The 21,966-nt window shown below is 41.7% G+C and overlaps 1 protein-coding gene across 5 annotated transcripts in view; it reads right to left on the reverse strand.

Annotated features, from left to right (window-relative positions):
* Positions 1–498: 498 nt before the first annotated feature.
* PPEF2 (protein phosphatase with EF-hand domain 2) overlaps positions 499–21,966 on the reverse strand; it is a 33,497-nt gene continuing 12,029 nt past the window's right edge. For 2 of the 5 annotated variants that reach the window (XM_059066892.2, XM_067035856.1), the window contains exons 10-16: positions 13,838–14,212; positions 12,636–12,821; positions 11,372–11,514; positions 8,170–8,276; positions 7,081–7,244; positions 6,249–6,336; positions 499–3,887 (exon numbers count right to left, since the gene is read on the reverse strand). In XM_059066892.2, coding sequence (XP_058922875.2) covers positions 3,685–3,887; positions 6,249–6,336; positions 7,081–7,244; positions 8,170–8,276; positions 11,372–11,514; positions 12,636–12,821; positions 13,838–14,212 — 1,266 coding nt within the window. In that variant the 3' untranslated portion in view covers positions 499–3,684. Of the gene's footprint in view, positions 3,888–6,244; positions 6,386–6,874; positions 7,245–8,169; positions 8,277–11,371; positions 11,515–12,635; positions 12,822–13,837; positions 14,213–21,966 lie in introns of those variants that run through there. The other 3 variants (XM_067035857.1, XR_010841025.1, XM_067035858.1) reach the window with 3 other exon arrangements.

Genomic DNA, 21,966 nt, shown 5'->3' on the forward strand with positions numbered 1-21,966 from the left:
GGACACCAATGGGGGGAAGCTGTGGGGTGTGGGAATGGTGGTGTGCTGAGTTGGGCAATTGGGATTAACATGTATACGCTGATGTGTATAAAATTGATGACTAATATGAACGTGCTGTATATAAAAATAAAAGTAAAAAAAAAAAGGCTGAGTAAGAAAAAATTCTTTCTCTCTGCTTGACAGTCTTTAAGCTGGAATATTGGTCTTCTCCTGCCTTCAGACTCAGACTGGAACCACACCATCAACTCTCCGGGGTCTCCAGCTTGCTGACTGTAGATCTTGGGACTTCTCAGCCACCATAATCACATGAGCCTTACAGTAAATCTTTTTATAGACTAATCCAACATTTGACAAAGTAATCTGATTCCTGGGAGTCTAGCCTAAGAAAATGTATAATTCAAGAGCTTTTTATGAAAGAAGCTATGTGCACAAAGTTATTAACCATAGTGTTATTTATAATAATTAAATACTGGAAACAATACACATGTTTAACAATTGGAGCATGGCTGAATAGATTATATTACATCTATTTGAAATTATGCAGCCATTAAAGGAATAATCATGAAGAGTAGCAACACAGATATCCATTTATAAAACAAAAGCAGAACATTAAATTATATAAACATTTTAGTTTTAACAAGAAAAAGTAAATAATGCAAAGAATCCATATGTTTGGGTCATGGGATTACACAAACAATTTTTCACAACTTTCCTTTACCAAGAAGACATTATAAAAACAATAAATAAAAGGTATACAATGAAAACAATGAAGGGGTTGAGTTATCAGTGGTTCTTAACTGGGATAGACTTCAGAATTTTAAAATACTTATACCTGGGTCCTACCTTGCGAAAATTCTGAAATGGGATAGGGCACCTATGTATTTAAAAATACGCAGAAACACTCTAACCTCATCCTCACCCCCAAATATGCAGGTGATTATTTTTTTTATTGAAGTATATTTGATTTATAATATTGTGTTAATTTGTGCTGTACAGCAAAGTAACTCAGCTATACACATATATACATTCTTTTTTATATTATTTTCCATTATGGTTTATCCCAGGATACTGAATATAGTTCCCTGTGCTATACAATAGGACCTTGTTGTTTATCAATTCTATACGTAATAGTTTGCATCTACTAACCCCAAACTCGCAGTCCATCCCTCCCCTTCTCGCCCATCCCCTTGGCAACCACAAGTCTGTTCTCTATATCTGTGATTCTGTTTCTGTTTCATAGATAGGTTCATTTGTGCCATATTTTAGATTCCACATATAAGAGATATCATATGGTATTTGTCTTTCTCTTTCTGACTTACTTCACTTAGTATGATACTCTCTAGTTGCATCCATGTTGCTACAAATGGCATTATTTCCCTCTTCTTTATGTCTGAGTAGTATTCCATTGTATATATGTACTACATCTTCTTTATCCATTCATCTGTTGATGGACATTTAGGTTGTTTCCATGTCTTGGCTATTGTGAATAATGCTGCTATGAACATAGGGGTGCATGTATCTTTTTGAATTATAGTTTTGTCTGGATATATGCCCAGGGAGTGGGATTGCTGGATCATATGGTAATTCTATTTTTAGTTTTCTGAGGAATCTCCATACTGTTTTCCATAGTGGCTGCACCAACTTACATTCCCACCAACAGTGTAGGAGGGTTCCCTTTTCTCCACACCTTCTCCAGCATTTGTTATTTGTAGACTTGCTAAAGAACCACCTTAGCAAGCACCACTCCCTAAAGAAACTGTCTTTTTCTCATTTTATATTCTTGCCTCCTTTATCAAAGATTAATTGACCGTAGGTGTGTGGGTTTATTACTGGGGTCTCTCTTCTGTCCCATTGATCCATATGTCTGTTTTTGTGCCAGTACCACACTGTTTTGATTACTGTAGCTTTGTAGTATTGTTTGAAGTCTGGGAGGGTTATGTCTCCTCTTTTGTTCTTTTTTTATTTTTAAATTTATATATATATATATTTATTTATCTATTTATGGCTGTGCTGGGTCTTCATTGCTGCGTGAGGGCTTTTCTCTAGTTGCGGCGAGGGGGGGGCTACTCTTCGTTGCAGTGCGTAGGCTTCTCATTGCAGTGGCTTCTCTCATTGTGGAGCACAGGCTCTAGGAGCATGAGCTTCAGTAGTTGTGTCATGCAGGCTCAGTAGTTGTGGCTCATGGGCTCTAGAGCGCAGGCTCAGTAGTTGTGACACATGGGCTTAGTTGCTCTGTGGCACGTGGGATATTCCTGGACTAGGGCTCAAACCTGTGTTCCCTGCATTGGCAGGTGGATTCTTAACCACTGCACCACAGGGAAGCCTCCTCCTTTGTTCTTTTTCCTTAGGATTGCTTTGGCAATTCAGGGTCTTTATGGTTCCATATAAATTTTAGGATTATTTGTTTTAGTTCTGTGAAAAATGTCATGGGTAATTTGATAGGGATCACATTAAAGCTGTAGATTGCTTTGGGTAGTATTGCCATTTTAACAATATTAATTCTTCCAGGCCAAGAGCATGGGATATCTTTCATTTCTTTGAATCATCTTTAATTTCCTTTATTAATGTTTTATAGTTCTCAGCATATCAGTCTTTCACCTCCTTGGTCGGGTTTATTCCTAAGTATTTTATTTTATTTTTTTGATGTGATTTTAAAACATACTGTGTTTTTACATTCCCTTTCTGATATTTCATTGCTCGTGTAAAGAAATGCAACCAATTTCTGTATGTTAGTCTTGTATCCTGCTACCTTGCTGAATTCATTGATCAGTTCCAGTAGGTTTTGTGTGGAGTCTTTAGGGTTTTCTATATATGGTATCATGTCATCTGCATATGATGACAATTTTACCTCTTCCCTTCCAATTTGGATACCTTTTATTTCTTTTCTGATTGCTTTGGCTATGACTTCCAATACTATGTTGAATAGAAGTGTTGAGAGTGGGCATCCTTGTCTTGTTCCAGATTTTCACGGTAAGTCTTTCAGTTTTTCACTGTTGAGTATTATATTGGCTGTGGGTTTGTCATAAATAGCTTTTACTATGTTGAGATATGTTCCTTCTATACCCGTTTTGGTAAGAGTTTTTATCATGAATGAATGTTGAATTTTGTCAGATGCTTCTTCTGTATGTATTGAGATGATTATGTGGTTTTTGTCTTTTCTTTCGTTGATGTGGTGTATCACACTGATTTGCATATGTTGAACCAACCTTGTGAACTTGGGATGAATCCCACTTGGTTGTGGTGTATGAACTTTTTTACGTGTTGCTGGATTCAGTTTGATAAATTTTTTTGAGAATTTTTGCATCTATCTTCATCAAAGATATTGGCCTGTAATTTTCTTTTTTGGTGGTATCTTTGTCTGGTTTTGATATCAGGATGATGGTGGCTTCATAGCATGTCTTTGGGAGTGTTCCCTCCTCTTCAATCTTTTGGAAGAGTTTGAGAAGGATTGGTAAAAGTTCTTCTTTGTATGTTTGGTAGAATTCACCTGAATACACAGGTGATTCTGATGCATACTGGTAGGCAAATTCTCAGCATAAAGTTCCACAAAGCTATGGAGAATAAGGGATATATTCCCACAATGAGCTCAGTATTGCTTACGAGGCATCTTGGACCATGGGGAAAAGACTGGCCTTAGTGTATACCTGGGCTGCTGCAGTCACTGTTAGTAGTGTTTGTGGCTTGTCAGCAATCTGATGCATAACCCTTTGAGCAGGATTGCTCCACAAGGCGGAAGGCCTCCAGGAACTCATTGATGTCAATGTGGCCATCCTTGTTGAAGTCAATGCTCCGGGCAAGGTCACAGATGCAGTCGTCTGTGACATCAATATTCATATGAGAGCTGAACAGCTTCCAAGTCTGCCTGAACTCGTCCAGTGAAATGAACCCTTACCAGAGAAAGCAAGTCACTTTAGTGAGTCAGTCTAGTTTTCACTGCTCATTTCCTCTGACATTCTTGCAAGGACATCTGCTTCCTACTGTTAAACAAAGACACCCAAGGCCTAGTATCCACTTTAAACTCCCAAGAGGATAGCACTGAACCACTTAATCAATGGTTCCGAGCGGGAAGCAATAGTGTTCCTCTCCTTATAGGGACATTTAGAAATGTTTTGAGACATTTTTGATTGTCATGACTGGGGTGGGGGTAGGGTGTTACTGCATCTAGTAGGTAAAGGCCCGGGATGTTACTGAACACCCTAAAATGTACAGGATGGGCACCAAAACAAAGAATTACTCAAGCCAAGATGTAAGTAATGCCACTGCTGAGAAACCCTGCATTAAATCATCCTAAACATATGCTAATTTAATCTGCTTGTAAAAAGGCTTTAGACCTATACATCTATGGTCAGTTGACTTTTTTCTTTTTTTGGAGGGCTGCACCACGTTGCTTGTGGGAACTTAGTTCCCTAGCCAGGGATCAAACCCATGCCCTCCTCAGTGAAAGCATGGAGTTCTAACCATTGGACCACCAGGGAATTCCCTCAGTTGATTTTTTACAAGGGTTCCAAGACCATTCAACAGGTGAAGGATAATTTTTTCAACAGATGGTAGGGGACAACTGGATATCCACATGCAAAAAATGAAGCTAGACCCCTACGTTGCACTGCAAACAAAAATTAACTCAAAATGGATCAAAGACCCAACTGTAAGAGCTAAAACTGTAAAACTCTTGGATGAATACATAGGTGTAAATCCTTATGACCTTCAGTTACTAGTTTTCTTAGATATGATGCCAAAAACACAAAAAACAAAAGAAAAAATAAATTGGACTTTTTTTAAATGAAAAACTTTTGTGCTTCAGAAAACACTACCAAAAAAGTGAAGAGATAACCCATAAAATCAGAGAAAATATTTGCAAATCATATATCTGATAATGGCCTAATATCCAGAATACACAAAGAACTCTTACAACTCAACAATAAAAAGAAAACCCGATTAAAAGATGGGCAAAGGATTTGAATAGACATTTCTCCAAAGGAGATATACAGATTTCCAATAAGCACATGAAAAGATGCTCAATATTATTAGTTACTAAGGAAATTCAAATCAAAACCATAATGAGATATTTCACACCCAGTAGGATGGCTATAAAAAAATTTTTTTTAATGGAAGATAACAAGTGTTGGTGAGAATGTGGAGAAATTGGAACCCTCTTACAATGTCAGTAGGAGTATAAAATGGTATAGCCACTGTGAAAAAACAGTTTGACAGTTCCCCAAAAAGTGAAACATCTTTTTACCATATGGTCCAGCAATTGCATTCCTGGGAATACATCCAAGAGAACTGAAAACATATGTTCACACACAAAGTTGTATATGAATGTTCATAACAACATTATTCATAACAGCCAAAAAGTGGAAACAATCCAAATGTCTATCAACTGATGAATGGATAAACAAAATGTGATATATCCATACAATGGAATATTATCCAGCTATAAAAAGAAATAAACTGATACATGCTACAACATGGGTGAACCTTGAAAACATGCTAAATGAAAGAAGCCAGACACCAAAGGCCATGTATCATACACGTCTATTTATACGAAATGTCCATAATAGGCAAATTCATAGAGACAGAAAGCAGATTAATGGTTGCCAGGGAACTGGTGGAGAAGGAACAGGGGATGGGGAGTGACTGCTAATCGGTATAGGTTTCTTTTTAGTGTGACGAAAACGTTCCAAAATTAGATAGCGATAATAGTTACACAAGCTTGTGAATACACTAAAAAGGCATGGAACTGCACGCTTTAAATGGGTAAATTATATGGTATGTGAATTGTATCTCAAAAAAAGTAATAATAATTGAAAAGGCCTTTGGAACAATGAGGAAACAGGGTGAGGGTATACAGGACCTCCCTGGACATTTTTTTGCAACTCCTTGTGAATCTATAAGTATTTAAAAATTTAAAATTTTGAAAAATAATACTTTGCGAGTAAGACTGCAAAAGCCTTTCTGTTCTAGACACTCTTCATTCCTTTGTGGCTACTTTGATAGAAGGGATAAGGGATATCACAACTATTAAAATTCTTCCTATAAGTTTTCATTCTTCTCTGCCCAACCCCTCTTCTGTAGGGACAGCTCGTGTTGCTCAAATACTACCCTAGTTTCTGCCCATTTATAAGCAAGGCCACTAATTTTGCTCCAAAAGTGCTTGAGTAGAAAGGTAAATAGTCAGGGAGGAGACTAAAAGGTGGGAGGTAAAATAGCTGCTGTGTCAGAAGTGGCAGGATAGTGAGCGCCTTTACCTGAATGATCACTGTCTATGATCCTAAAAATGGTCTCCAGGTTGGATCGGTTTCGATACAGTGCTTCCAGCAAACTTGATTGTATATTCTGCAAGAAAAAACTCATTTTCCTTTTATCTTTTACGTTTAGGCTTCTCCTAATAGATAATTAACACACAAGCAACCCTGACAATAAGACTCTTGAAAGAACCTGAAGATGTTTTATGATCTCTCCACTCCAGCCCCCTTCAGCCTACTAAATAATCTGATGGTTTAAGAAGTACCTAGCCCATGATGAAAATGTTCTAAAATTGACCATGGTGATGGTTGCACATATCGGCAAATATACTAAAACCCACTGAACTCTACACTTTAAATGGGTGAACTGCATGATATAGGAATTATATTGCAATAAAGCTTTTTTTTTAAAAAAAAAGTACATAGCCCAAGGCCTCACATACATTACACATAAGCATTTACCAAACAAATACCTTTTTAAATAGGGGAAGCAGCATCATGTCAAGGAAATCAGTCAGACCTGGGTTTGAGTTCTAGTTCGATAACTCAGAAACTCTATTATCCTACGGAGGTTATCTAACCCTTGTGACCAGTGTTCTCTTGGGTATGTTGGTGCTGATTATACCTACCTCTTGGAGGTGGTTTTGAGGATAAACTGAGGCAATATGTGTAGGTCACTTAACACAAAGTCTGACACATAGAAACTCAACAAATAGTTGTTTCCATTCATCTTTCCTTTGGGGTTCTCAATATTTGGTTGTTTATAATTCAAAGTTCTCCGTAAGGGGCTTCACGGTCCATAGTATGCCTTCATCCACCATTTTCACACCCTTACCTCATGGCTGAATTGTTCTTTGGCCAAGTTTTTCAGCCAGGACTTGTACTCCAGCTTGTTATCTGTCAAGCTGCTCACTAGCTGTGGCCTCAGCATCCGCCATGGCAGTCCTAGATGCAACACAGACTCCACGGCTGCTGCCCAGTCACTCAGGGTGATTAGACCTATAGGAATAGAGCTAACTTGTTGACTCATCACCTACAAATCTTCTATCCTGACATTCTTTTTACTATCAGTTAGATAACAGAAATAATGAGTACTGTCTGTCACTACTTTTGTTGGTTATGGTAGAGTTGGCTGGAAAGTAGGGTTGCCAGATAAAATACAGGATGCCCAGTAGATCTGATTTTCAGACAGATTATAAGTATGTCCCAAATATTGCATGGGACATACTTATATTTAAAAAACTATTTGTTGTCTATAATTCAAATGTAATCAGGCATTCTGTTTTTATTTGCCAAGTCTATTTGGCAATACTACTGGAAGTCACACAAGACTCTTGTAAATAATATCATAAAACACTATATATACACACACACACACACACACAATACACAGACACACACATGTATACATAGCATTGGTTATTTCTATGTGTACGAAAAGATACTGCTATGATTTTATGACTGTTACTGCTATTTTTTAATAGGGCTACATGTAGTCAATGTCCATCAGACATTCCACTGAGTTGAGAAAAGACAAAATTTCCAGCTTGGATAATAGAACAAGGAACAGACAAGCACACACTTAACAGTGAGAAACCAAATCTTTGATCTTTTGTTAGTCTTGGACCCACTCTGGTAACCTGTCCCCCTGTTTCTTTTTGCTTAGTTCTGGCCTTGTCACCCTTGCCTTGACTCCATTTCTTTTCACCAGCTTTGTTTGTATTTAGCTAAGTTCACGTTCTGCTAAAAGCTTAGAATTTATGAATTTAGGAAAGATAACTAGGATGTTAAGTTGAATAAGGGAGGATGTATTCAGAAAGGTCTTCTGGTCATTTAAACAAATATTTATTTGCTAATTACCTGAAACAGAGGGTTTTTTGGCCAGCTGCCCTCCTCTATGAATATTTTACTTGATTAGTCTTACCAGTTTTATCTTTATCATGCTTCTTAAATTCAACAAGAAGATCTGAGGAATGGGCAAATAACTTTTCACGTAGGGCTCTCAGAGCCGACTCCCCAACTCTGCTAATCCTGGGACAGGAGATGAAAAGGAACATTTTAAAACGTTAGTATAGAATAAATAGTCTTGGATTTTTACTAAGTTTCTCCTCTCTCTTTCTTAGTGTCTCAACTTTCAAAGAGCTCATCTCTTTTTTCTCCCCAGTGCTCTCCTGCTTTGCCCTGCTGTGCACAGATAGGATCTATCTGGGGAATGCTGTTGTCCTTCCCAGTGTAGGACAGTGGTTAGAGCAGAAGTTCTAGAGAAGCACCACCTTTGTGGTAAAGTTATCTAATTATACTCTACCTCATTTTCTCCATCTGCAAAATAGTGACAAAAATGGTACCTAACTCACAGGATTATTGTGAAGATTAAATAAGTAAATTCATGTAAAGCACTTAGAAGAAAGCCCGGCACATAGAAAGCACTCATCAAATGGTATCTGTTATCATAATCATATGCTTTCCTCGTAATTTATTATTACATTAAACAGTCACAAGGCAGGATTTATGAATAACAAAATATCACTAAGTTAGTTTTCTTATGTTTATTGGGTCAACAGTAATGCTGGGCATGGTACTTGGCCTAAAATGTGTTCAATAAATATCTGTAGTTGAATAAACAAGAATATAAAAGAGATAAAAGGTAAATATATACTTTGTCCTATGTCGTTGAGGAAGCAGCCATTCTATAAATGATGACCAGATAACCTATCTTATCAAGTGCTAAAAGTAAAAAAAGGCCAAAACACAAACCAAAAAACCCCATTTTAATCATGTTTGATGAAAGTCTTCCTTGAAATTTAAGGTACTTAGCATAATGGTCTCCATTCCTTAGAAAAGTATGAGCTGCCTAAAATTCATCTCAGATTTCATGGGTATGTGAGCGTATGTACTTTTTCTGGTGAGTTTGTTGTCTTCTCAGAGGCTAACAGAAGTATAGGACCCCCTAAAAGTTTAAGAACCACTGGTTTGAAAAGCATTTAAACTATTTCTGGTAAACTGTGCTCATTGATGGTTACCATGCAGGGATGGAGTATAGCAATGGCCTTGAGAGCTGCCTGGATGCACAAGGCTCTCTGTCCCTACATCAAGCAGCGCATATTGAGCTCTGCATGGATCATCTGATTAATCCTCCAACACCCACTGAGGTAGGTAAAACTATTATGCCTATTCCAGTGTAAGTAGACCTTGGGCTAAGTAGCCCAAGGTCCCTTAGCTAGTAAGGGGTAGGGCCAGAAATCAATCTTGACAAGTGGACTCCAGGCTGGCTAAACTATTATTATGAGACGTGGGTTTAAACCAAAAATAAATGGATTCTGAATGAGGGTTCCTCTAGGAAAAACACATGATCTTGAGTTGGTGGACACTGAGACATCCATTATGGTTGTCAGAGACATTTTTCTCTTTACTTCTTAGCTCTCCGTTGTGGTCCAAATAGTTGGAATTGTTAGACAAGTGACTTCTGCATAAATTAGGGGATGTTGTACTTGCTTTAATGCAATCAGTGAATATTTTTTAAAAGTGAGTGTTCTTTAATTACGGTATTAAAACATGTTGTTTATAGGGTTCCCCACAGTGATTCCTTTTGCGGTGGGAACATCTAAATCACATGGAATCATGGTATTCCAGGTTCCTGGGCCCCACCCCTGGAGATTCTAATTTGGGAGGGGTGGGATGAGGCTCCAATAAATGATTTTTTATAAAGCTCCAGAGATGATTCTGTAGCATAGTAGGTTTTACTATCATTTGGTGAGCTTAAATTTTCACATAATACTTCTTTTTGAGTGATGCTGGCTCTGACTGTGTAAAACTTGAGTGTTTAGTAACTCTTCAGTATTTAATAACTCGAGTGATTTAAAATAATGCACTTTTATAGCACTCACACAAGGCAGATATTAAATATTCCTGTATTCTTTTCCCACTAGATTTATGCTGACTTTAAAAAAAATTACATTATTTCACTTTTTAAAAAATTTTATTTATTTTTGTCTGTGTTGGGTCTTTGTTGCTGCGCACGGACTTTCTCTAGTTGCAGCGAGTGGGGGCCGCTCTTCGTTGCGGTGAGCGGGCTTCTCACTGCGGTGGCTTCTCTTGTTGTGGAGCACGGGCTCTAGGCGCACAGGCTTCAGTAGTTGTGGTGCGTGGGCTCAGTAGTTGTGGCGCACGGGCTTAGTTGCTCCGCGGCATGTGGGATCTTCCCAGACCAGGAATTGAACCCATGTCCTCTGCATTGGCAGGCGGATTCTTAACCAGTGTGCTGCCAGGGAAGTCCCTATGCTGACTTTGTTTTGATTTCTAATTTAGTTTGGCTGATAATTAAAGAAGCTTGTTCAGCAGCACTGCAACTGTATCTTTCAGCAGCTTATATACTCCGGGGCCAGCTTCTCAGTGGGCAACAGCACTGTAGAGTTGTTAAGTATGTGGGTTCTGAAATAAGACTGTCTGGGTCAAGGCTTACTTTCACCACTTACTAGCTGTGTGACCAATGGCCACTGATTTAACCTCTCTGTTCCTTAATGATCTCATCTATAAAACTGAAATTAGTAATGCTGTGTATTTCATAAGCTCATCGTGAAACAATATATAAATTCTTTACAATAACACTTAGTGTATAGTAAGCTCTCAACTAAGATTAGAACTCAGAATCATCTCAACAGAAACCATTTAAGTAATATTATATGCTCTCTTCCCAGGAAGAAAGGAGCATTGTTAACAAATGGGTGCACTGAAATCCATCTGCTAAATCCCCAGATAGTGAAAGAACCTTTGTCTGTGGTTTACCAGTTAACACAAACACTTTAAGGATGAAAGAAAAAGGAAGAGTGACCCTAGAAAGATTTAGTGGCCTGGTATATGGATTTCACCCAAGACATATGCACGGGGAATAATTTCTGCAGGAAGCAAATTTGTCCCTTCCATTAATGATGGGTAGGTGGAGATTTTAGAGTGTATGGAGGAGAAAGAAGAGGCCCTGTTTTAATGTCTATTCTAGGTCCTACTGCTGACACAGCTAAATTTTGAACTCTGACTTAGAATTTGGATAAATGTAATGACATTTGCACTTCAAAGTTTCCACAAACACTATAATTCTGTCTTTCTGAAAATCATTCATTGAAAAGTCTTGCCTTTGCCTCATGGTAAGCGTGTGGGTTGCCTTGTTAGCTTGAAACTGCACAATGTGTGGGGTCAAGGCCGGCCCTAGTTTGACATAGGCTCCTCTGTTACTGCCAACTTCGTAGTAGTTGGAGGCAGAAAAGATGGTTAACACCTAAATGAAAAAACAGGAAAGAGACGGGCATTCAGGTTCACTGAAGAACTCTTCACCCTCAACCCTACAGGGCCCAACCCAATTTCAAGGGTGGCTGTTCCTTCTTGATCTCGTCTATGTTTTTTTTTGTTTCATTTTGGGTTTTTTAAAAAAATCATTAATGCTAGTAGGGCAGGAGTTATGACTCAAGTAATAAAAACATGAATTCTGATAGGACATCCACAACATGTTTTCTTCACATTTTTATCCCAATCAAAAATAGCAGGGGTCATAGAAAACACTTCATTTGGTTCGACTCAGAGGCAAGCTAGGTCTGATTAACTGGGATGGCCATTACAACTAGCAGGCAGATCAGTTATTCAAGGTGGTGTGAAGCCTCAGAGCAGAGTTTCCTTTGGAGTGTTGGGCCTCCTGAGATGTTCTGTGAAAAAAATTTCCATTGTCAAGACAATGGGAAATGCTAGACGCTGTATCTCTTCTTGGAGATTTACAATGAATACAGGAAATTAAAGGCTCTCAGAAGTCCTCCAATAAAGAAACTTACACAACTGTTTAACATTCCTGTTAAACATTTCTTACATTAGTTGATGTCAAACTTTTTTCCTCAGCATGGAAACCTGTATTTCTCCTGTAGAGTTGGTATTTCTGGGCACTAGGCTAAGCAAACATTGTAGAATTTGGAGATGCCCAAATATTTAGACAGGATGTTAATTAGGGTCCTTAGGAGACAAACAATCCTGAATGCCTGCCTGGGGCTCAGTGCAGAGATCCTGTTACCCTATAGTGTAGTTTGAGTCCTGTGACAGTAAGCAATGTGACAAAGAATAGAGATGTGGCTGGGAAAACACTGGGCCATATTTCCATCCATGAAATGGGACCATATCTGACCCTCACATTCCCTCTCAGGGTATTGGTAAGTGGTGGCCTCAATCAAATTTGGGGTTTTAAAGAGACTACAAAAGTCAAGGATAAATGACTCTAAAGGGGACCTAGTTGCTTTGGGCAAGTGGATAGCAAGTGAATAACAACTACAGGGCACAGGTGAGAGCCCTAGCTCATCCAAGCTCTGGAAGGGCAATATGGACCGGACCACTCTTGCATAGCGCAAGAGGCCTGCCCACCTTGCGGCTGTGGCAGAATTCATAGCCCTCGGGTTTGCACTCGTGCGAGCGGATCAGGAATTGCAGATTGTATTTCTGTAGCAACCGTTCTGTCACGTTAGGCCCAAAATAACAGCCACCTCCTCGAATGGTGTTGGCCTTGCAGCCCTCCTGAGCCATGGGGTCACTCCACAGTATATCCACCACCTAGAGAGAAAAGGCGTATTTTGCAAAAGGAGAGAGTTGCATTTTAAAGTTTCAATTCTAAGTCGGTGTTGAGGTCCAGATCGATAACTCAGGGAGAATGTAACCCAGACTCACCGTCTCTCTCTTGGAGGTTTGTAGCCTAAGAGTCACCTGCGATTCCTCCTCTTTCTCACCACCCTCCATCCAGTCCATCAGCAAGTTCTGCTAATTTTACCTCTTAAGTAATTCTGAATTCTCTCCTTTTCTTTACTGAATGAGGCATAAGAAGCTGCCATTTTTCGTAGGTCAAAAATGGTTGAACACCATTGAGTTCAGGTAGCCCTATTAGCACGACTGCACAAGATCACCGACAGCAGAATCTCCCACCTGGATTACAGGTCTCCCCGCCGAAGTCTTGGCCTGGGGAAGTAGCCCCCCATTTGGCTGCCAGAGTCATCTATTTCGGCAAGCACTGTGCGTGCCTACTCAACTTCCATTCTCCTCCTTCCGAGCTAACAGACCTCTTCCTGGGGTATTTGGCATGGCAATGTGCCTGGTTAAATACTTGCTTTCGCACTCTCCCTTGCAGCTAGGGGTGGCCATGGGATGCAGTTCTGAAGATTTTGGAAAAGCCTTTAGTTGCCTGAAAACGGAAGACAGAAGCGGCCAATGTAGCCCTTCTGGCCTCGAGCCACAGCAGCCAACTGATAGATGTCAGATATATATAAAATAGCATCCAATAAATTGTGGCTGACCTTCTTAGCCCAGTGATGCTAGCTCACTAAACCAAGTTAACTCAGACAATACAGCCCACCTGCTATGTCTTCCCATCCTTTATAAAACTCCAAAGTATGAGTCATTAGGCAAATACCAATATCCTTCTGGGGTGTTCTAACCCCAGGGAGGGAGAGAAAGAGGGGCGAAAAAAACCCCACTCTGAATTTACATGGAAGGAGGAGATCTGTTCGGTTTTTCTGAAATCCTTGCTCCTTCCCGAAGGCAGCCAAACTGCAGAGAGCAGCGCCGGCCACACCCACCTGCCTCCACTCCTCCTGAGTGGGTTCCGGCCGCCCCTCAGCTTCCGAGTCCGCTTCGGATGCCAAGGGCAAGGGCTCCTCCTCCTTGATCCCTGGGAAGCCCGCTTGCTGCTGACACCTCTCCAGCTCCAGGTCCATGGAGTGCCGCGCCCAATGGGAGAGCTCCTTGGGGTCCAGGAGGACCGTGCAGGGGACGCTGGAGGAGCGCCCGGCTCTGTGGGTGCTGGGGCGGAGGGGCGAGGCGGGGAGAGAGTGGCTTTGGGGGAGAAACCACGGGGAGGGTCTCCCGGCAGAGCTCGTCTGGTTGGCTTTTCCCTTCTCCTCCGCCTGTTTCTCACGCTCCTTTCTCGTTTTGCACCTCATGGTGGAAACAATCTAAAAATGTCCAGAAAAAGGTAACAGATGCTTCAGTGAAACGGTTGGTCCTTTTGGAGCAGCACTTCGGCATCAAGTCAATGCTCCCCACGTTGGGCTCCACGGATGGTCCCGGCAGTGACAAGGTCAGCAGAGAACTAGGAGTAAGCCTTTAGAAGCTTTTATAGCAATTTGATATTGCTGTCATCCAAGCACGTGATCAGTGGGCTTATATTTTTTGTTTGTATTTCATTTTTCTAGTCATTCCCATTTATTGTATTTTACAAAAGTATTGATCTGTGACAAATTAGAAATTTATGAAACCTGGTCCTCCACCACAGATAATTGGAAAATGCTAACCTAGGTCATTGTTTCTAGGAACCTAGCAATTTTTAGACAAGGATGGGAAAGGTTATCTCTCAAGAAGGACAGCCCTTATTGACTTTCCTGTTGTTCCACAGACGCAAAAACAAAGGAGAAGAAATGCAACCTATGGCTGAGAAATGTTGGAATGGGGAAAACTTGATGCTTACTGTGGGAGAGACAGCACTTACTGGCAGTTTACAGGAAGTGCTATCTTGTCTGCTGAGGAAGGACAGGGGAGGGGAAGGGAGGACCTCTTTTCAGCCTGGACTTAATAGGGAAGATATTCTTCTTGCCAAAGGGACTGAGTGTGGTCCCTCTCACTGCCTCAGAGTCATTATGGTACTGGGACCAAGCCAACAATGTAGAGGACACAAGCAGGAAGAATTCTGATCATGAGAAAGAGAGGGCTCAGGCCACAGAGCAGAGCTGGGGCATCCAGCCAAAGGGAGAGAGCAGCCATTCCCGGGATGCCTGAGTGCCACGGTGAAGACTGAGGGCCACAATGTTCCACAAGGACATCAAGATAAAGGTCTGGTTCACAAGGGGAATTCTGTGCAAGTGTGTAATCAAGGAGCAAGAACTTTCTGCAAATAGGTCTAAGGGCTGATGCACAAGAAAGCCACGTCCTGGTGTAGACTGACTGTGTGCGGGAACAAAGATGGACACTCAGAGTGGCTTGGCGGTAACTGACTGACGTTTGAAGAGGGATCCAGATGGAAGAGAACAGAACAGAGGTTCTTCTCTAACATTGGACAAGTGCTAATTACTTCCTAGGCAGTGCCAGCCCTGGGCATAGAGAGGGAAAGTCCACAAAATGTGAGTGGACTCATTACCACCTCCTTCTCTCCTCAACTGTCTTCTTGCCAACTCACAGCCGAGGGCCAGTCCATCAGTCCCGCCCTTACAATCCTCAGGTAACTTTATAAGGATGTTATCTGCTTCAAGAGGCATCCCAAGGACTTCCCTGGTGGTGCAGTGGTGAAGAATCCGCTTGCCAATGCGGGGGACACGGGTTCAATCCCTGGCCCAGGAAGATCCCACATGCCGCGGAGCAACTAAGCCTGTGTGCCACAACTACTGAGCCTGCGCTCTAGAGCCCGCGTGCCACAACTACTGAAGCCTGTATGCCTAGAGCCCGTGCTCCGCAACAAGACAATGAGAAGACTGTGCACCACAACGAAAAGTAGCCCCCGCTCGCCGCAACTAGAGAAAGTTCCTGCACAGCAATGAAGACCCAACGCAGCCAAAAATAAATAAATAAAATAAATAAATTTATTTTTAAAAGAGGCACCCCTAACTTTTATTCTTAAGGGGAATAATAATTTTAATATGTATTGAGCCTTTTCCAAATAGGTGCTATCCTTGCCCCTTTATAGGAATTCACTGATTAGGCCTCACACCCCTATGAGATGTCATCTTCATAGTTTTGCATGAATTCATTGATTAGCCCTCACCTCCCTATGAGACAGCATCCTTACTTATAGTACAGGTAAGAAAATTGAGGCACAGAGATACTAAGACTGCACCAGGACTGAATCCATATATCTGACTCCAGAGCCCCTGCTTCTCCAATTTTCTGAAACTGTGGGTAATCATTAGTTAAATCCATTCCATTTATAACCTGCCTTCACTAATCAAGGTTGTTTTAATTGTTGTTACAGAAGACTTGAATGTCCTCCAAGCAGTACACAGCCTAAATAAGATGCTTGCCTGAGTTGTTTTCCGGGAACTTGGAATCAGCTGCGTCTAGTTCGAGCTGAGTTGATTAAGACTGGAGGGGACCACTGACCCTTCAACTAGGCATGTACTAAGGTACTATTAGTGCCCTTTTGAAGGTGGAGAGGCCTGTGTAGCCTGGTTACACCTGCTCAGAACCATGATTACTGCACCTTTTTCTAAGCACCTTTCCCCACACTCCTTACACCTCAGATGCCCTGCTGCTTTCTCCTATAAATACACTGAGCACCTTGCCTTCAGGGAGGCAGATTTGAGATTTGTTCTCCCTCTCCTCACTTGGCTGCCTTGTCAATAAACCCTCTCTTTGCTGTAAACCTCAGTGTCTCAGCATTTTGGCTGCTATGCTAGGGCAAAAGGAACCTAGTTTGGTAACAAATATGGCAAACCAGCCAGGAGGTAAGTCCAGATGGACCTTTTGGCTGTGGTTGGTTGGCCCCTTGTCAGTATTGAGAGCCTGTGGGTGAGTCCAAGCAGCTCCCTTGCCTGTTTTTTCCAGGGGCCATCCTCTGGATTTCCCTGGTGAGATGCTGCTGACCTTCAGTGCTTAGTTCTGCAGCAAGGAGACAGTTTTGGGGATCTGGGGTTGGAAGACGTCTTTGGGTGAGTAACCTTGTTAAAGAAATGTGCCTGTGCCTAGATTGTTTGGCAATTCTGACCTCCATACCTGGGTTAAAGGCCCGGGGCTCTGGTTTTTGGTTTCATTTTGGTCTTGTTTTGTCCATGTCCACCTATGGCTGATTGTCTTCAGTTGCTAAAGATTGGCAATTGGGGATTCAACTTCTTTGTGACTATAGCAAGGACCCTTGGAAAAATTTCACTGCTGTGACCACCTGGAAGCAAAGCCTCTTCAAAAGGGGAAATATTAATTCAGTTCCCCCTTGCAGCCCTCTAGGCAGCATTCTCCAAAATTGGGAGACTTTCAGTTATAAATTCATGGGAAAGGTTTTTTTGTTTATATGGGTTTTTTTTTTTTTTTTTTTGGTAACACTGCATGGCCACAATATCCTTAAGACCCTGGAGCAAAACGGTCTGAGTGGATCCTTGAATTACAATTTTGCAACTAGATTTTGTAAATGGGAAGAAAAATAAGATGAAATAATTTATGTATAGTCTTTTATGTTATTGTATCAGAATTCTGATGTGTTATTGTAAGATTATGGTCCAACAGGAAGGGAAGGCAAAGAAACCTGTTTTGCTTGATTCTAATGACAAGGAAGATGACTTGCTATTAGTTCAGTCAAACGCTGCTTCGACTGTTCCTCCTCCACCCTTATATGATGGTGTTGCTGCTCTTTCATTGCCAGCGCCTGAGTCACAGCCTCAGGTTCGTCCCCACCCCCGTTAGATCCAGAATAGGAACGGTCTTCCCCTCTCATACTGCATACTGATCAGGGTACTTGGTTTGGCCAGGGAGCTCCCCAAGCTCAGGTGGGGCAGTATCTGTTAAGGTAAGTCCCCAGTGTGGGTGTGAATGCTGAGACCAGGCAGCCAATGGGACTGATCTGGGTCCACTCCCCCTTTTCAGCTTTAGATGTATTTAATCAGAAGAATATGCCAACTTTAGAGAGATGACCCAAAGGGAATGGAAAATCTTTTTTCATCGATTTTTGCAACTCACAGCCCAACCTGGGCAGATGTTCAAAATGTGTTAAATACCTTCCTCATTTCAGAAGAACTGGACAAGTAGAATGGTGCTGGATAAAGCTAGGGAGGAGGCATATTGGCTTCGTACTGAGACCCCTGGCAACCGGATATGGGCTGCAGCAAGCGTAGCTGTACCAACAGTGGATCCTAATTGGGATGTGAATGCTGGGAGATAGGCCAAAACTTGAACGTTACTGAGATTTCAATCTTGCAGACTGAAATGAAGATTTCATTCTTCATTGCGAAGAGGGGTACCAAAACAACTTTTATTAGCCAGAGCGCCCCCAATATACAGAAGAAACTGCAAAAGGTGGAAGGGGCTTTAGGGATGCCTATGTCTCAACTTGTTGAAATTGCCTTTTTTAAATGGCAGAGACCAGGTTCGGGAGAAAAGGGAACAACAGAGAAGGAAACGAGAGGCCATTCTGCTGGCGGCTGCCTTAACACAGGAAAGAGCTGGACCAACTCAAGGACCCACACAAGGGACTCAGCAAAAGTTGGCAGCCCCAAGCTTCCACTCGAATGGAGCACCCCATAGTGGGACCCCTCCGGTGGCACTGGAAAAGAGTGTCCCATCCTAAATAAGACTCTTGATGAAGGTAAACAACAAGTGGCACACCAGATGCCCGAACTGAGAATGAGTGACCAAGAATGATGGGGCCCAGGGTTTCCTTTAAGTCCTGTTAAAATCCATCAATATCTCTCCTACAGAGTCCCCAGTGATGAGGAGGGTGGGAAATCAACTTTCAGATTTTCTGACCAATGTGGGGCCACTCACTTGGTTTTTAAATACCCAGCTTTCTAAACTTTCTTCTGAGACTGTGTTTTAGTAACTGGGGTGTCTGGAGAAATCTTGAAAAAGTCTTTTCTCCTACTGCTAGACTGCCAGATGGGGAAAACCCATCTGAAGTATAGCTTTCTATACATGCCTGAATACCCCATTCCCCTTCTGGGATGAGATTTACTAACTAAATTTCCTGCCAAGGTTACCTTTGCACCTGGACGAATGGGTATTAAAGTACCACCAGAACAGGCTTGCGCACTGCAGGCTTTATTGCTCTGACCTTAAAGAGGACAGCTAGCAACGATTCTGGATGAGATACTGCAGGAGGTGAGTCTGGACGTATGGGCAGATGGGAGGCCAGGGAGAACAAAGATGGCTAAGCCTAGACAGGTTAGACTTCACTCTGGGGCAGAAATCCCAAACTTAAAGCAGTAATCGTTAAAGGAGCAGGCAAAGTGTGGAATTCAACCCCTGTTACTGGCCTTCCTTGAACATGATTTAATACGCCCGTGCCGTCACCTTATAATACTTCACTTTTATTGGTCCAGAAACCAGGCACAGATGAATATCGTTTTGTGCACAACTTAAGAGCAATTAATCAAATTGTAGGAGATACTCATCCAGTAGTCCCTAACCCATATATTCTGCTCACTACTTTGTCCGGAGATTTTTGTTGGTTTACTGCATTAGAGTTGAAGGATTCCCTTTTTTTTGTATACCCATGAGTTTTGAATCCCAAGAGTCGTTAGCTTTTGAATAGTGAGATCTAGATACAAAAGTTAACAGTACCATTGGATAGTACTTCCTCAGGGATTTAAAAATTCCCCCACAAGGGACTTCCCTGGCGGTCCAGTGGTTAAGACTCCGTGCTTCCACTGCAGGGGGCACGGGCTTGATCACTGGTCGGGGAACTAAGATCCTGCATGATGTGCAGCATGGCCAAAAAAAAAAAAAAAAAAAATTCCCTCACAATATTTGGAGAAATCCTGGCAAAAGATCTGAGGGACCCTCAACTAACTGAGGGAGCCTTGATGCAGTATGTGGATGATATTCTGATTGCTAGTAAGACAAAGGACACCTCAGACCAGAATACGGTTTTGACCTTGAATTTCTGGTTGAATGAGGCTATAATGTGTCCAAGAAAAAGGCACAAATTTTCTGCCCTCTGTCAAATATCTGGGTTTTGAACTCTCACAAGTGCAGAGAGACTTGCCCCCTGACAGACGAAGCTCTAGTCAGGGTTGCCGTTCCCACTGCTGAGAAACAACTGTACGGATTCCTAGGAGTGGCTGGGTTCTGCCTCATTTGGATCCCCAACTTTGCAAAACCCCTTTATGAAGCTCTTAAAGGAGGAGACAGTGAATCTCAAGACTGGACTAGGGAAATGCCATAAGGCATTCCAGGTTATCAAAGAAAAACTGCTAACTGCCCTGGCTTTAGGTCTTCCAGGTAACATCAGAAAGCCCTTTGACTTACTTGTTCATGAGAGACAAGTAATCAACCTTGGAATCCTGACTCGGAAACTGGGCAGCATAAGGAGGCCTGTGGCATATTTCTCAAAGCAGTTAGATACAGTTTCTAAGGGATGGCCAGTTTGTCTTTGGGCTATAGCGGCTACCTGTGATCTTTTAGGAGAAGCAGAGAAATTTACACTAAAACAACCTACCACAGTGCATACCCCTCACTGTGCACTTCTCCTGGAACAGAAGGGAGAATATTGGTTAACTTCAGGAAGATGAGAAAAATATCAGGCTATATTATTGGATAATCCTAATGTTACTCTGAAAGCAGTCTCCACCTTGAATCCTGCCACTTTGTTCCCAACTAATATTGAAGAGCCTATGCATGATTGTATTCAGATAATTGCACAGGGCTATTCCAGCCATCTAGACCTGATGGACCAACCATTGGAGGACCCAGTCCTTGAGATGTTCACAGATGGAAGCAGCTTTATGGACCAGGAACAATGCAAAGCTGGGTGTGCAGTGGTAACTCATCCCAAAGACATTGGAAGCAGAAGCCCTTCCCCCACGTACCTCCTCACAAAAGGTGGAACTTATAGCCCTGATGAGAGCCCCCCATACAGGTAAAGATAAGAGAGTAACTATTTTCACTGAGTCTAAAATATACTTTCTTGGTGGTCCATGCTGGGGCCATTTGGAGATAGAGGATGTTAAGTGCAAGGAAGAAGGAAATTAAACCTGCCAAAGACATTTTAACCTTATTAGAAGCTGTCATGGAGCCAAAAGGATGAATGTCCACTGTCCAGGACATCAGAAATCAGATTGTCTGACTGCTCAATGGAATAATCTAGCAGATCGTGCAGCAAAGCTAGCAGCCAGGATTAACACACCTAGGTCCCCAATGTTGGCCCTGATCCGCTGATGTGGATCTGAAAAGATGCTATCCAAAGTGTTTTCCTGAAGACTTAAGGCCAATGAATGGGGATCTGATTGGAGTCCTGGCCATTCTCAGGATGCTGACTCTAGGAAGGGTGGGTTTATAACAGACATAGCAAGATCCTTGTACCTGAATGCCTTATGGAAGATGTAATACGTTATATACACCAGAGTACCCACTGTGGGAGAGATGCCACCCTCTAGTGGATTTAGAAATTCCTTACAGGACCAAACATGCAAAGGACAATTCAAAAGGTGATACAGAAATGCATGGTATGTGCTAAAAATAATCCTAAAACTGGGCCACTGCCATTAATCAAAGGAGTTCAGATTTCAGGTACTGGCCTGGGGGAAGATCTTCACTGTGATGCCAAGAGCCACTGGAAACCTTAGGTGCTTATTAGTATTTGTGGACACTGTCACTGGTTGGGTAGCAGCATTTCCTTGCTGGTCTGAAAAAGCCTGAGGTTGTTAAAGCTCTCCTAAAAGACATAATTTCTAGGTTTGGGTTACCTGTGTTCATTCAGAGTGACAATGGAGGGGCCTTTATAGCAAGAATAACTCAAGAAGTATCTAGAGTCTGAAATCTTTGTTGGAAAGTACATGCTTCTTGGAGACCCCAATCTACTTGCAAACTGGAAAAGATGAATCATACTCTTAAAAACACTGTAACTAAAATTTGTCAGATTAATTTAACCTGGGATAAAGCCTCACCAGTTGCCCTGCTTTGAGTGAAGGTAGACCCTACAAGCAGGCTCCAGTTGAGCCAACTATGAAATGTTGCATGAGAGACACTGCCATTGTTCCAGAAATGGTTTGAGATCCAGAAGAAATTCAAATTAAGG

Source organism: Kogia breviceps, chromosome 6 (genome assembly GCF_026419965.1).
Source record: "Kogia breviceps isolate mKogBre1 chromosome 6, mKogBre1 haplotype 1, whole genome shotgun sequence".
Taxonomy (NCBI): Eukaryota; Metazoa; Chordata; class Mammalia; order Artiodactyla; family Physeteridae; genus Kogia; species Kogia breviceps.